At 37.5% G+C, this 16693-nt stretch overlaps 1 protein-coding gene across 3 annotated transcripts in view; it reads left to right on the top strand.

Moving 5' to 3' along the window:
• LOC126239190 (mediator of RNA polymerase II transcription subunit 6) overlaps positions 1 to 16693 on the top strand; it is a 35836-nt gene that overhangs the window by 13943 nt on the left and 5200 nt on the right. For all 3 annotated transcript variants that reach the window (XM_049947843.1, XM_049947842.1, XM_049947844.1), the window contains exons 2-4: positions 1057 to 1101; positions 4334 to 4493; positions 10443 to 10617. In XM_049947843.1, the coding sequence (XP_049803800.1) occupies positions 1074 to 1101; positions 4334 to 4493; positions 10443 to 10617 (363 nt within the window). In that variant the 5' untranslated portion in view covers positions 1057 to 1073. The remainder of the gene's footprint in view (positions 1 to 1056; positions 1102 to 4333; positions 4494 to 10442; positions 10618 to 16693) is intronic.

The following is a 16693-nucleotide window of genomic DNA, read 5'->3' as shown; positions in this document are numbered from 1 at the left end:
GCAGTAAGTACTGGGAGATGAAGCAGCTGGCACAGGATAGGGTAGCATGGAGAGCTGCATCAAACCAGTCTCAGGACTGAAGACCACAACAACAACAACAACAACCAATACACATGCACATTAATATCCTTTGTCATTATTAATACTTCTCTCTGCACAAAATTTAGTGAACATCATGAATATAACCCTAGGACCAAAAACAGCCTCTACAAAGACCTCAAGGGGTTGCCATTAGTACAGAAATGAGTGTGATAAATGGGTGTACATGTATTCAATGGCCTACCAGACCACATGAAACGTCACGTTGACGTAATTCAAGATAGAATTGAAGAAATTTCTGTTGAGCAACTCCTTCAACTCCATTGAAGAGTATCTTCACAGAAACTCTTAAATTTAATGATTTAGATGATTGTATCACTAGAATTAGTACTCTGATACTGTAAAGTAATATCATTTTGCTGTATTGCATTAAATTAAATGTGTGTCCTTGCCTTCTATCTACACCCCAGATACCATTCTCAAAGAGGCCCAATGTAATTTAAGTAAAAATTACTGTAAAAACTGTAACTATTAAAATGTTTTTCTCAAATTTTGTTTTTACTTTAATAGTTACACTAACATATTAAAATGTTGTATGTTGGCACAATGGGAAAACCCACACAAGGGTTTGTATTTTCCATGCAGCCCTCTCATCAGAGACAGTTGTGCCCATACCTATTACAGTTGTTTGAAACTCTTATTAGGGACACCATTGCATGTGGTAATGGATGCATGGAATATATCATGCTACAGGGTTAACAAATTTTACTATTATGTAGTGTGATAAGTGAAGTGATTTCTAAGTTATGGTGTGAAGTTTTTATTTCAAAATTACATAGCAGCCTATGCAGGAAAATGAGTTGCCATAAGAAGTGCTCCTTGCAACTTTGAATACTTCGGATAACTTTTTTTGTAGCTCTGTGAACTTTAGCGTACTCAGAATAAATGTAGCTTTTAAAATAAATTAGAACTTCTTGTGTACTTTAAACATAATTCAGCGATTTTGTTCCCTTGCAGGTTAAGTGGATAAAAGAATGATGCCGTCGAGAAACATCATGACAGGTAAGCATAAAAACTAATAAATAAATCACCTAATATAATAGTTCTCATTTTAATCTGTGGCATTGCTTTATAAATATTCATTGATGCATCCTACCCTTATACAAGCTGTGCTGTACCCTATCCTTCAGTTCAACATGAATATACTGGGTGGTTACAATTAAACATTCCCTATCTAGCTCGTTATAATACAGAAACTAATTACCATACAAGTACCAAACTTGGTAGCATTAATGTCAAGGACATGGGGAAGATAAATAATGCAGAATCAATTCAATTGAAACACTTTTAATGTGCTGCTACAGTATATCATACAATTACATACCAGTACTGCTACAAAAGGGGCTCAGTATGGCATCAGTTAGTGTTCAGAAGAGTCTGAAAACACAGGATTGCATTGTGAACAGCAGAAGGAAGCATATCTGTTGGTATGCTGGCTACCCCTCATTATGCTGCACTTCAGATCAGCACAGGGGTGAATCTTGCCCCATAAAACCTGTCCAGGTAGCCCCACAACCAGAAATCACAGGGAGTGAGATCAGGTGATCTTGCTGGCCAAGCATTTGGAAACAGTTGGCTGATAATTTGATTATTTCCAAACGTGTTTCGGTGAACTTCATGAGCATTTGTGGTACGGCTGCATCTTGCATGAAAAATGTTGGTTTCAGTGCATTTCTCTCCTGTTGGGTGAGTGTGACATGCTGGCGAAGCATATAGCTGTAATGCTGGCCAGTCACACTGCCAAAAGCATATAGCAGTAATGCTGGCCAGTCACATTGCCAATCTGTTCAAAAAAGAATGGGCCAATGATGAATGTAGCTGTGAAGCCACACCATATGGTGACACATTCACTGTACACAGGAAATTCATGCACAGTAACTGAAGGTGAAGATCCTCGCACTTGACAATTCTGTGTGTTCATCTCACCTGTCAGAGAAAAATTAACTTCATTTGTTCATAGGATGGCCCAGGACCAGCCCTTGTCAATTTAAATCCTTGTGAGAAAGTGGAGAACAAAGTCGACACGTTGTCGTATATCGTATGGTGCAAGCTGCTGTGCGATATAGATCTTGTATGGATACCATTTGGGAATGGTTCGAAGCACCTCCTGTACAGCTGACCGCGGGATGTTCGACTGTTGTGAGACAACATGCGCACTGCCTGATGATCGGGAATTGCGGGCAGCATTGTCTTCCATAGCAACAGAGATTTTTTCAACCCCCTGTGGTGCAACTGGTCATCTGCCTCTTCCCGGAGTGACGCACAGTTCTCCAGTTGATTCGAACTTCTTCACATGCCCTGCACAGCAGGTGGAGAAAGAGGACCCTTCCATAATCCTTTCAGCCTGCAATATTCTTGAAGTGCAGCTGAAGCATTACTTTTGTTTTGATAATAGAGCTTCACCAATAATGAATGCCCTGCTCCTTTTTTCCAAGCTCATGGTGACACGTCAACAGGTGCACTACAACTGGTCGGATGTGTGAGACTATGAATCACAATGACTTATCAAGGCACCTGGTGGCCGTAGTTGGAACTAGATGGTGGTGCTGTGATGCATAGTAATCATGCGCTCCATACTCTGGGCATTAATGCTACCAAGTCTGGTAGCTTCCATGTTATAATGTGTTAAATAGGAAAAGTTTAATTATAACCTCCCAGTATATAGTTAGTAATAAAAATGGAAAGAATTGATTATTTGTTCACCAATGACACTTAACTCTTCCCAAGAATTCAGCTCCACTCCACTGTAATTGACATTGACTGTGATATTCCATTCCTCAGATTGACATCAAGAAATCTAAGAGTGAAGATGGAGCAACTAGTGTTAGATATAGCTGAAACATGAAACTTAAAAGATGTACAAAATCGTGTGGTGCAGCTTGTGAGCAGAACGGCACAATCGTTAGCAGCCTGTATCTCAACTTGGTCTCTGTTTAATGAACTCATTGCGAATGATATGTTAAAGATTTACTTCCTTTGTTTTTACTCCATTGGTGCAAATAAATGTAACATTCAAAAGGCATCAACAATCACACATCCAATGCTGAGATGTCTTTTAAAAAAATTGTATACAGACTATAAAAACACACAATCCTGATACTACTAGATGAGTAATAGAACTACTAAATCAAATAGTGTGAAGGAAAGGAGTAGACTTTACTTCCTCAGGAATTTATGAACATTACTCAAACAAATTAATATCACATCTGATGTCTACAGCCAAATGTAGAGCATTCGAGAATGGTTTTGTACATAAAATTACAAGCAGAACTGAAAATAAAAGCAGAGTGGAACAATTTTTGAAGTGTATCATAGTCAATCACTAGATGTTGCTGAATGGATAATACTTCATCACTAATTTCAAACAATGTGATCATTATCTATCAAGCCACATAACGATGGAGAAATATGGAAGATATGTTGTGTACATACATACCCTATGCAAGAAACCGAAGACCCTGGTTGGGAGCAAGCAGAGCAATGTGCTGGACTGATTGAAAGATACTCTGTGAAGGTGAATGCCTTCTGTGCTGTTTCATGTAGCAGAGTGTATGACTCATAATACTTTTTTCCTGGGAAAACCATGACAGGTGCAGTGTACCTACGTGTGGTGCAAGGCTGTTTTTTTTTCCTGAACTGAAAGCTGATATCCCAAATTTCATAGAGTAGTGTGTGGCTATCTCAACAAGGAGCTTCCAAACCAATGGACTCTGGATGCTATGCAGCTCTTCTGGTGACCCCCAAGGTCTCCTGATCTTACAGTTTGTGATATCTTTTCTTTGGGGATACATAGAAACAATGCTTGCATAACACCTTTGCAGCAACACTGAATGAAATCCTGGATCGCATCGTTGGTGTGCTGGCAAATAATGACAGGGACATGCTCGAACTTGTATGGATTGAACTTGACTACCGTTGATGCATGTCGTGTAACCCAAAGATAGCACATTGAACATTGTAGTGATATGTAGGAAACCTGAAAATATACTTTTCCATACCATGTATCATTCATTATTTTGTTTGCAATATTTTATGAAGTATAATTATCCAAAGCCAGATGAATCATTTTTAAATGCCCTACATTTCACAATGTTGATGACGTATGCTTTTAAATTCGCATGTTAAATTGTAATAGTACTGCCTACAGTAAATAGAAGAAATGTTGGAGTTGATATACATGCCATGAGTAATTTAAGCAAATGTGTTTATTTCTTTGTTTCTTTTTATTCCACAGAAAACTTATTGGGCCTGTCGTGGCATGACAGTGCTTGGATCCCCATATTAAATCCTTCCAACATTATGGATTACTTTTCAGAACGAAGCAACCCATTTTTTGACCGGACGTGTAATAATGAAATAGTTAAAATGCAACGCCTGAATCCAGATCAGTTGCAGTAAGTAATTTTATAGTCACCCTAATCTTAAGGCATGGTATTCATAAAATGTGCAGAAAAATCACAAAATGAAAAAATGCTGATTTGCTAAATCCACAAATAGAGTTGAACTGACAATATTGTAAACTTTTTGTTTTTTTTTAATTTTGGAAATCCTTCGATTTAGCTCCACATCATCACCTAGTAAATAAAATTTCTGGTTATGGAATATTGTAAAAGTATATGATTTGGATTAAGGGCTTGCTAGCTAATTGAATCCAATTTTCATTCTTAATTGAAAGACATGACCAGAAGTGAAAGTAGTGTCCAGTATAGCTCAAGGAAGTGAGAGAAGACCATTAATATTTATAAAGATGTGCTACCAGTGTGTCGGAAAATATATTGCAGGTTTTCAAGGCAATTCACAGATGGTGGTGTGGTATAAAAGGAGACCAGGTAGTTTAAAAATTGTTATAAAATAGCAGATGACTTGAGGATCAGGGCAATGACTGGTATCTTATTTTTGAGTACAGGTGCCATCTGAACAGGTTTAGGAGAGCTGGAGAAATCAGTACAAAGATATTTGAATGTTTGTATCAAGTAATAATCCTACTTTCACAATGCCTTAACTTCACATTTTCTCAAAGTGCTCGTTTTCAACTGGAATGTCCTGATGTTTCCTATAGAACTATGTAGTGAAGACACCATGATGCACCTTCTAAAAAGTTTTACACATTTGTTTCTCGAGACAGCAAGTCGGTTATCCTTGTTTTCTTTCTCTTTTAACAGGGGAAATTAGTCATATTGAGTGGATTTGTGTTGTTAGATGGATGTGCAGGTGTGAAATGCTTGTATGTTGGCCACATTGTGAACTAGCATCTTATTGTGATAGAAAGCAAACTCTTGTGATGGAATAAAATCCTCTACAATGCCACCGTGGCCCACTTCTGAATTATTTGAACAGTTTAGCAGCATACCAATACCCAGCTGCTGACCTGCTGTCTGAAGGTGTGATTGTGTTGATATATTTATTTTTGTCATGGAAACTGTACATCACCTCTATTGCTCCCCCCCCCCCCTCTCCCCCCCTCCCCCCCCCCTAGTAGGGCTACATTGGTTCCTTTGAAAATGATAAAATGATAAATGATGGAGACAGTTTCCTTTTTGTTTTGTTCAGGACTAGCTTGTACTCAGTTTCTTATGACCACATGACCACATCATTAACTAGACCCAAAACGAATTTTTGGTTTGCTTTTTGTTTTCCCTCTACACTTTTGTTTATTAAGTAACACAAAGGGAGATCTAGGGACATGACAGCTGCTTTGCCTTGCTAAAGTCACGTTCCAGCATAAATAAGTATGTGACTATCAATATGGAAGCATCTGATGACAGAATGTTAAATGTTGTGCCCTCTGTTTCCCAGTTACATGATGTGATATCTGTTCATGCAAACCCAAGAACATATTGAATGGACTGTTTTCAGGGCTTCCTCGTCAGTGATTCTCAAACACAAAACACTATTTCTTTGGCTAATGACACCATCAGCAGTCTCTTCTGTTGCATAAATGTAATTGCTACTTCTTTTTTATAGATAATATGTACTGTGTCTGAATTTGTTGGATTGATGGAAGATTTTGGTCATGGGAGATGGATCTCCTAGTGTCAAATGTATTCTCTTGAAACAAAGATTCACACTAAATATGTAGGATTGCAGTGAATTATTCATCATTGTTTCTAATAAATATGCATTATTGAAACTTGTTAATGGACCTGAAATCAGCTTTCTTAAAACTGTGAGTGTGCTCCATCAACACCTCCAGAAGCATATGAGAACACATTTCCTTGTCATTTACAGAAAGTGTAAGGTAGACTGTTCAGTGATTTTTGTCTGTCGGATTTGTAATTTGTGCAAAATTGATTGACCTGTTCAGCACCCTAGTAGGTCTCTGATCTCAGGTGAGGCAATTATGATTTCAGAGAGTTCTTGTGCGTCCATCCCATACTTATTGTTCAGTTTCTTTACACATGAGACACAAATCACTAAGAGGGATCTCAAAAGTGTTTTATTGGCACATTACATTGCTGTTGGTGGTGTTATATACAATCAAATCAAACACACCGTGTTTCAGCATACAAAAGTGCTGCTATCATTATGTGCCTTATGCAGTCCTTACATTATTCCATCACAAAACAGTATCCAACTTCTGTCATGGCATTTTGCTGAGTCTGGGGATTTTCAGTTTTGTTTCCTTAAGATGCATATAAATGAATGTTCAGTGAGTATAAGGCAACATCAGTTGAACATTGATGTACAGTCCCAGCCAGTTCAGGGATTGGGGGAGGGGGGGGGGGGGAGGGGAGGTAAAAACATATAAATAATGTATCGAAAGAAAAGTCCTGTACAACTCTGGATCAGGTGAAAACAACATTTATAAAATTAGTCCAGTTTCATTTTTTGCATATATCACATGGAGAGGTACATCTACATTGTTGTCAGAAGTCAAAGAAGTACTTTTTATTGATACACTTTACTATACAGTGGCTGACTGTATGAAATATTGAATATTACAGTGCCATTGTTGAAGATATTATCACATTAATATTATGAGCCACTGTGAAGATACTCTTCAGTTGAGTTCAAGACTTTTCCCATGAGAAAAGTTGTTTAATTCTCTCTTAAATTCCATCATCTTAGTCACAGGATATTTACTATGCTGTGGCAGGTCTTTAAATACATGTATACCAATGTGTATGACTGTAGTACTGTCAAATCCTTGAAGTGCCTCTAGAGCTTAATTTTGGTCCTTGTGTTATACTCTTGCTTTAGACTATTTTTTTACGAAAAGTGTAATAACAGTGTAACTATTATTGTTACTCAAAGGAGAGAATAACAGTTATCAAAATGCCAAGTTTTTTTGAAGAGATCTCTGCTAGATATTCTAGAATAAATACTGGATATAATTCTGTTATTCTGAAATATTAACATTATATGTCAAACCAGCCCTCTCCACACTAACCAAAAACAAAAAATCCATATCTTGCTTGTTATTGTTATAGGGCACAATATAGTTTTCTTCATTTTAAAATCACTTGTGGCTTTAATCATGGGTATTCCATATGTAGCTGAGCTGGGTTTGTTCACAGCATACGCGCTTTCAGATTGTAAACTATCCGTAGTCCCAGAAAACAACACTATCTACTTCTTGTATTTTATTTTTTTTAAATAGGCTATTGTATTACATTGTATTGCAAAATTAATTGTCCAGCTTTATCATACAGCACAAATTCTACTAGTGTAAAAAGTATAACATAAGATAATCTTACAATCTAAAATTTATCATAAAACAATAATTTTGGGCAGAGCAACATGTGTGGAAATACACATAGCACAATATGTGACTAACCAATTGGATTATGTGTGGAACCTTATCATCTTCACAATTTGTTTTAATCAAAGATGATGTAGAGTACACAAATGGCTGCAGAGAGTGGCAGCTGTGATGACAACTGAGTTCTACAATTCCACCAGTGAGGGTGCCTTGATGCATATGCGGAATGCTTATAGCACACTTGTAAACTGCAGAATGTGGGACTCCTCCGTCAGTCTTCAGTGCCACATCCAAGAGTGTAGTTAATGAAGACAAGCTGCAAGTTCAAAGTTTCTCAGACTAAGTGCCTGTTGAGCTAATCCTGCCCTCATTTTAGTTCATATTGGAGTGCTAATCTGGGTGCACACAGAATTTCCATCCTTGTCTTCAGCTTAAATCAGAGTTATGTGTGTAGATTTTCCACTACAGATCTTGTGTCAGGGGTATTATCTTCCTCAACTTCCACAGCATGCAGTTCACTTTGTACCTTCAGATACTTCATCAACTAGGATGTTGAGCTTCAGTAACCTTCATTAGTTCCAGATTTGCCAACTTCGAGTTTGATCTATAATCAACAAAGGCTACAATTTCTTCATTCTGTTAGGTAAAATGGCTCTGGGCCTCTTGTTTAGATCTTCCTATTGACGCACACACCATTTGTCAATCCTATGGCTGTGCTCTGTACTGCAGTTTTTTTTCTGATTTTGACCTTTGATCTTGATATGATGGCCATTCTTCTGCCTTTTGTTTAATAGCTTTTTGCTCAGTGGTACAGGCTTTTTGACAAGCTGCCATCTCATCAATAGTAGCGTAAGAATTCAGTTGTCTTTCTCAACCCCCCCCCCCTTTTTTTGTCAGTTTTCAACCTTTTTTTGGTCTTTTAGGAACAAAATAAGTCATTTACTTTTGTTTCTAAATTTCTTTATTCATGTTTGTTCATTGAATTTTTTGGTATACTCAAATTATTAAAGTAGATGGAATCTATTGTGAAAGGCTCCTGAAATTTGGGCTAGATTGGTCTTTTCTCATTTTCAAGTGTTTTTTTTCCTATTTTGTGCATTTAGTATTAGTTTCAAATATTCTTCCATTACAACTATATATATGTTTGTGGCAGATTCTTATTTTTATGTTGGAAAAAAAACACTTGCTGTGATACTCTATTCAGTTCTGAAAATAAACTTTTCAAGATGGCAAAATGAAAATTCCGTAGTGACTGGCTTGAAAAGACAGAGTTTGAAACTATTGAAAAATATAAATTTTAATCGCTAGTGTAACCCTGATACTTACTATGTGCTGGAACACGTGCCTCCTTGACTCTGTAGCCAGTTGAACATCCTGTAACTCAGTATGTCCAGCAGTTCTCTAATAATGTCTACAAGAGTTTATTCTTCTTTTGTGTTAATCTTGATAAGTAAGCTGTATCAGTGTCTATGTCATTGAAAATAATAAAAGCTTCTGAACAGGATTTATTTAGTAGAAAAATGTGAATTTAAAATGTTGGCTTCCATTACTGGGAATCTAGGGAGGAAACCAAATGAGAATCAGCCAACCCCATTGAAATATTTGTTGTGTTGATCAATGTATTAAACACTTTTAACCATCCTTAGTTCCTTTGTGAAATCTGTTTACTTTTTTCACTACCCCTCAACACATACTAATTAAAGCATCAGGAGGGAATCACAAGTAGCATAATCAGTTTGCTTTGTGTTAGTACAAATAAGTTACCAATTTAAATAACTAATATTGCCAAAAATCAACTATTTTTCATTGTTGTGGGCTGCAGCAAGATGGCATTTCTGTTAAGAAATCAAATCATATAACCATTTATGTCGGTTAGGAGATTATTATTCCCAGTTTTTCAGATGTTTTGTTTATTTAATTTAAAAACATGCAAACAGCACAGACATTTGGAAAAATCGTGCATAATCATCTTCATACTGATATCATGATACAGTTGTACTACAACTTCACAAAAGGTAACAGTTATGTGTTTCTCAGGTACTACATGCCATAGTATTTCGGTATGAGTATGCATTTTTCTGTCACAGTTTCTCATATGGCACTTTACTGTGTGTTTTGTGACCTTGTCCCACATGGTATATGGTGAAGCTGCCCTCAACTGGAAGATCGGTTTGAACACTGCATTGCAATGTGGTACATCGTTGTCAGTGTCATGGACTTTTGGGTTTGATAGTCTGGCACTTATACATTGAACCACCAAGCCGTACCCCTTGTCATAAATTACTTTGTCCTACAGTACATATTTCAAGATGTCATGTTACCCCAACATGGGCAAGTATTTGTAGACTGCTAGTTGTTTGTTTGGGTTAGTTCTCTTAATGTGATTTAGAAATGTTACAGCTATTATTAAGCTTAGCAGTGCATAAGCTGTAATTTTTTTCCATGTATCACTTTTTATATATGTTGTGAGACCTAATTTGCCATTTTATCAAGACAAAACTACAGTACAAATGCTCACCCCTGTCCTGAGTTTTAAATTGTGTATTATTTTTTATTTTCAGTTTTGTTGCAAAAATTGTTTTATTGCTTCTCATGTAATGCTGATTCCTGTATGTAAACATTTGTTTTGTTGCAATTACAGAAATATGACTGGACTTGAATACATATTGCTTCATGTCCAGGAACCAATTCTGTATGTCATTCGCAAACAGCATCGACATACTCCCACCCAGGCAACACCTCTTGCAGATTATTACATTATTGCTGGCACAGTTTATCAAGCCCCCGACCTTATGTCTGTGATAAATTCAAGATTGGTGAGTTAAGATATCCTAAAGTATTACAATTTAAATAATTTCAACAATGTAAAGTATAATGTAGTTTATTGTGAAAACGACAGAAACAGAAAGGCTGGCTGGTAAGTACTATCAGGAGGTGTAGTTCCTAGTGATGCCAATAGGAACACATAGTATGAAATAATACTTAACATGTTTCTCTCAACAGAACTCTGAATTTTACCTCTTGAAGGTAAGTTCTGGCCAGCCTTTCTGTCACTTTGCAAGTTTAACAATGTTCTTAATCTAATTTTTCATATAATATAATAACTATCACCTATGCAGGGCAGTTCAATTAATCTGTTCATCTCAGGTATTTCCTGAACCATTTAAGATGCTGTGATTATGTTTTCACCCAAATTAATTGCAAAAAAAGTTCTCACTAAATGACGTATGGTCTCTTTTTATAGCTATATTAGACACATCGGTATCAGGTTCACTTTTATCAAACAGTACTGTAGTTATTTCTGCTGCCAGTGTCATAGTTCTAAAAGAGACAAATTCATTGGTATTTCACTCATCAAAATTGGATCAGTAGTTTCAGAGAAACTGCGATATGAGGACTTAGGATGTCTTCATTTTGGACATCAAACAGATTGCTGTCTCTCGTGGAAGATACTTTTGCTATATGGAAATGATGCAGCAGGCTGATGGCATGCTCCAGTTTAATATGGCTGAGGGATAGTACTTATGAAATCAGAATGGTGGAGAAAAGTTTAATTTAAAACTGATACTAATCACATTTTGTTATGTGCGGTTAGACTGACACACTAACTGGAGGGGAAGGGACATGGCACCTAAGGATGAATAACCACTCAAATACAGTAATAGTTGTGCCCTTGTTTCTTCCAGATCCCTGAAAGAAGGATGTATGTAAAAAATTGAATGTACATTGTACTCCTGATTATTCATGCAGGTTATCCGCTTTGTGGATTATTCATGCATCTAAAAAAAAGCAGTCACATGTCGCACATGGGGTCCAGCAGCAAGGGTTATCCATTGCTAGGGCCACTAAGCCAGACCGACAGTGGAAGATGACTGCTCCGAGTTGCACCTGTGCACACTTAGAAGTCAGCTGCCAACACTGCCACTATTATCTGATCAGTAAACATCGTCCCAAATACAAGATTTGAAAATATCTTGATTATTGGTGTTTTTCAATTATTTGTGCGTCTTCTCCCCCACATTAACCTGAACATTTGGAAATATATTGTATTTGTAAAATAGGGAATTGAGCAATAAAGATTGTTATATAATAACTCCATGACTTGAGTTAAATGTCAAGGTACTTACTTACATTGCAAAATTACATCAGCGATAAACAGGAAATTACAGAAGAATATGGTCATAAACACTTCCTTAAAGTACCATTTATGTCATCAAGTGTTTGAAATTCAAGCAGACAATCTCTTGGGAGCCTGCCAAACCTTTGTTGTACAAGGCTTACACAGACAAATGGGGCTCTTTCGGTGTGGGCACTTACTTCCCTAGATGCTTGTGAGACTTGTAGGAAGTCTAAATCTTTCTTTTAATCCCAGAAGATTAGGTGGTCCATTGGGCAGTGTTAACACCAAAACCCAAAAGAGGCTTCATGTAGCAAGTCCATCTGAGACATTTTTGAATATCAGTGCAAGCAGTAATAGTAACGGACCACATCCTGGGATGAGTAATGTATATTGTTGTTAAATCTGTAGCAGGTTCATTTGAGAATTTGCACCTTTCTACATCCATAAAGCTTTAGAGGAACATGCAAAGCAACAGAAATCTATCAAGAGGTTGCACCATGGTACGCTCCTGATCGAAGCACTGGAAGGTACTCAAATCAGCAGGTTGTTAAATTCCTACTACTTGAAGAATGTGCTATCAACAGTGAGCTGCACAGTGAGCTAAATTATTGGAAAGGAGTTGTGACATGCCAGGTCATTATGGGTATAGATACCAAAGTACTCCAACAGGAATGGAAAAATAGATGTCACTAAGTTCAGAATTTTGTGAAGAAGGTTGATGGTGAACTCCAGAAATTGCCATCCTTTATCTTGACCTCCAGTTTGTCAAAATTGCTTGAATGTACTCTAGCAGTCCTTCTCCACCTTAGGGTTAACCCTTTGTACGTAATCCAATGTGCTGTATTAACTGGCAATGCTGTGGTCACACCACAATGAATTGTCCACATGTGGAAGATGGGGCTCCACTGTCCAGGAACCAGGTATTCAGTTCGATGTGATACCCTTGTGTATCAATTTGCTACCAAGCCAATCCATTTGGGACGAAGGAATGCCCTGTCTTCGCAGAAGAGAAGAAAATCCAGGAGATTAATTACCCATCGTATCTCGTACTCTGAGAAGTATATGTATACAGAGTAGGGCAGCACAAATGGTCACAGGGTTGTTTGACCCTTGGAAGAGTGTCACAGAGATGCCGAAGAAACTGAACTGACAGGCATTTGAAGATAGGTGTAAACTATTCCAAGAAAGTGTGCTAACAAAATTTCAAGAACCAGATTTAGTGACTCTAGGAATATTCTACAACTGCTATGTATTGCTCACACAGGGATCATTCGGACAAGATTAGAATAATTACAACACACACACACACACACACACACACACACACACACACACACAGAGAGAGAGAGAGAGAGAGAGAGAGAGAGAGAGAGAGAGAGAGGGGGGGGTAGGTTTGCAGAGTATAGATATAAGTTTAAAGGAGGAGGGTAAGACAAGACAACCACCAAGTTTTGTGATGTAGTTCATCTCAGCATTGCGGCAGTTTATACAGGAGACCAGTGTTGGTATGCAGACTTTGACAGCTGAGTAGGGTACAACTTGCTCCTGTAAATGGAGCTACAGGTCTGCATCACTAGTCCAGCCAAGCCTTCCTACCACTGAAATAATGGTGGTTGCAGAACCTAATGTTTGAAAGGATAACAGACTCTCACAGTAGACAGCAGAAGAGCACCAACAAAGTGTTTCTGGTAAAACGGCCTTACCACCATCCCCAAAATCCAGACTGCAAATGAAAAACAACAGGCTAAAAGATAGGGTCTGAAGCCATCAAATCATGCGATCTTCACAAGGACATAGCCAAAGGGACTCCCATTATCACCCAAATGAAATTACGCACGACCTAGTTGTCGTATTGTGAAATTTAAAAATATAAGGGGCCATCAAAAAGTTTCCAGTTGAGGGTATTGCTGTAACATATAGTTGTGATCCACTGTGGGTATATATAGCTCCAACACATGGGTGAGGGATTAGTGTGGCATTTGTGTCTTTCCAACATGCATGCAGTAATTGCGGAAACATGAATTGTGGAGATATAATTACCAAATGCGTCCAGTGAAGATCAACATGCTGTTATTCTTCTCGGATGCCAAAGGATGAGCACTGGTAGATATCCATCTGACAATGAAGAATGTGTACGCGGCAGCATGTCTGTCGAAAAGCTCGGTTATGGATGGTGTGACATGTGGGGTCTGCTCAAGTGGGTGACAATAGAGCACCCAACCTATAGTTCTGATCTCTCCCCAAGCAATTATCATGCCCTTGGTCACTTAATAAAGGTGTTCAAGGCTCGACGATTCCTGTCAGACGAGGATGTGCAGCAGGCAGTTATGGACTTATTCACTACCAAATGGGTATCTTCATACTGGTGCATATATGCTATGATTGCCTTAATGCCCATGGCGATTTTGCCTGAATTGTATGGGGCCTACCAATTCTGGACTGTACGCCCTTCAAGTGGAAACTTTTTGATTGCCCCTTATTTTGTGATTGTGAATCGCACGAGAAAAAGGGATAATACTATTGATAATCAACAAAACCATGGATACATTTTACTATTGATATTTTGATGGCACTGTCAGCCATCTTCAATTGTTATTTTGTTAATCAGCTCAGTTCTTATTTTCAGCTGTACTTAACGTAAATGCTGCCGTTTATTGTTTTCATGCTGTGTGCTGTTACGACAGTTTCTAATTTTGAATAAGTTTGTAACAAGAAAGAATAGGAAAACAGATTCTGAGTTGTCCACTAACATTATGATAAGTTAAAAACACATACACACTACTATAATAATCTAATTACCTATCTATAGCAGTTTAATGTAAGTGATGGAGTTGTTATCTGGAGGCTGGTAGAATGTTGGGGATGAAATATTTCAGTATTTCACAACACAGCTGAGAAGTAAACATTAAAAAAAATATATGAATAAGTTTATATAATCTACTGCCTTTCTTGCCCAGAAATTGCGTTAATCAATCAAAATTCTACAATTATTAGACAAAATGTCAAAATATCATGACAGCTGGTCACCTGCGCGGTACTCGATTATGGAAACCTGTCAGGTATGGAACGATGCGCAGGGTTTTGTGGAGAGTGGAAGGGGTATGTGATGACAGCACATAGCATATTCTGTAGTTCATTTGTTTCCATAGACTTTTCAGTGGGCTGCTTGAATTTGTCAGAGCTGACTGTGCACTGCAACCTCCCCCCCCCCTCCCACCCTTTTGTCTAATATCTATTCAATATCTTTTGATCCATTGTGGACGTGGGGCAGTGACTAGTCAAATATTTACAAAGGAAAATTGCCAAACAGTTGTACGTTTTGAGAAGTTTTTTTCTTTTATTTTGACAACCAGTTTCGGCATTTAATATGTTGGTCAATTGTTGTCAGGTCATTGAAGGAAGCATGCGAACAACAAATTAACGATATCCAGATACTGGTGGCTCCATTAGGCCAGCATTGATACATCTGAATGTCTACACATGAAGTGCAGATGGGGCCTGAAAATGGAATAATGAAATGCTGAAACTGGTCGTCAGAATAAAATAAAATAATTGCTCAAAATGTACAGCTGTTTGGTGATTTTCTGTGGTAAAAATGTATTCACACTCTTGTAAAACTATAATAACAGGAGCCACGCATTCCCTGCACAATTAACTCTTAAAATATGCATGCATTCATGCACTATCAAATGACAAAACATGCACAGAAAAGAAAAACATGCAATATGAGAAACCCATCTTTTATTATGGTGCATTGTATTTTTTTTTTCAAAAACAATTTACAACAACCAGTTTTTTGAAATTCTCCACGGTACAGACATGAGTAGCTCTGTACCATGAGGTGCTGAGCTAGCAATCCCTGGACTCAGGAGGCAAGGTGGTTTGATACGTCTGCTGACAACCTTGAAAATGGTTTTTATGTAGTTCTACACTTTCAGTTTAGGCAAATGTGGGAGTTGATCCCTTACTATAGGGCACAGCCAATCTCTTCCGAATTCCTTTCTTTTGTGACAGATTCCAATTCCCTTAAAGATGCAGCATCTCTGCTTAAATGAAAAGAGTTGTATCAAAGACATACCGAACATCTCTTCAGAGACTGCTGGCACTAAAAGCTGTATGTACATTGGAAGGCAAATAGCATCGTCATTTTGTACTATATATCTGTGCATATAGATAGCTCACTTGTGGAAGGACATTATGTCATGTCTTCATGTTTCACTACAAGAATGATGTTAGGAGTCCAATTGTCACAACTCTAATGTATTTGTAAACAAATGACATACAAACGATAATGTATGTTGTTCTTCATAGAGGAGTTTATTAGCATCAAAGACTGTATAACCATATTATCATGGCTATATACAACTCATTTATGAGATCGCATACATTAGAGGTCTAGTTGAAATTAATGCCTGAATCATTGTTAAGATCACAGAAGTATAGCTCATGGTATTTGTGTGTTAAATAATGTGGTTGCTACAGTTTCAAGGTGACTGTTGAAAATAATAAGTTTAAAAAAAGTTTATGATCACTTAAGAAAATTGAATGATTATAATGAAATGAAATATACGTTACTAAAATTTGATATAAATAAAATAGAAAGAAACATTCCGCATCGGAAAAATATATTAAAAACAGAGATTCCATGACTTACCATACTGGAAAGCGCTGGTAGATAGGCACAATAAAAAACACACAAACACACACACAAAATTTCGAGCTTTCGCAACCCCCGGTTGCTTCGTCAGGAAAGAGGGAAGGAGAGGGAAAGA

This window comes from Schistocerca nitens, chromosome 1 (assembly GCF_023898315.1).
Source record: "Schistocerca nitens isolate TAMUIC-IGC-003100 chromosome 1, iqSchNite1.1, whole genome shotgun sequence".
NCBI lineage: Eukaryota > Metazoa > Arthropoda > Insecta > Orthoptera > Acrididae > Schistocerca > Schistocerca nitens.
This window is presented reverse-complemented; position numbering and strand designations above follow the sequence as displayed.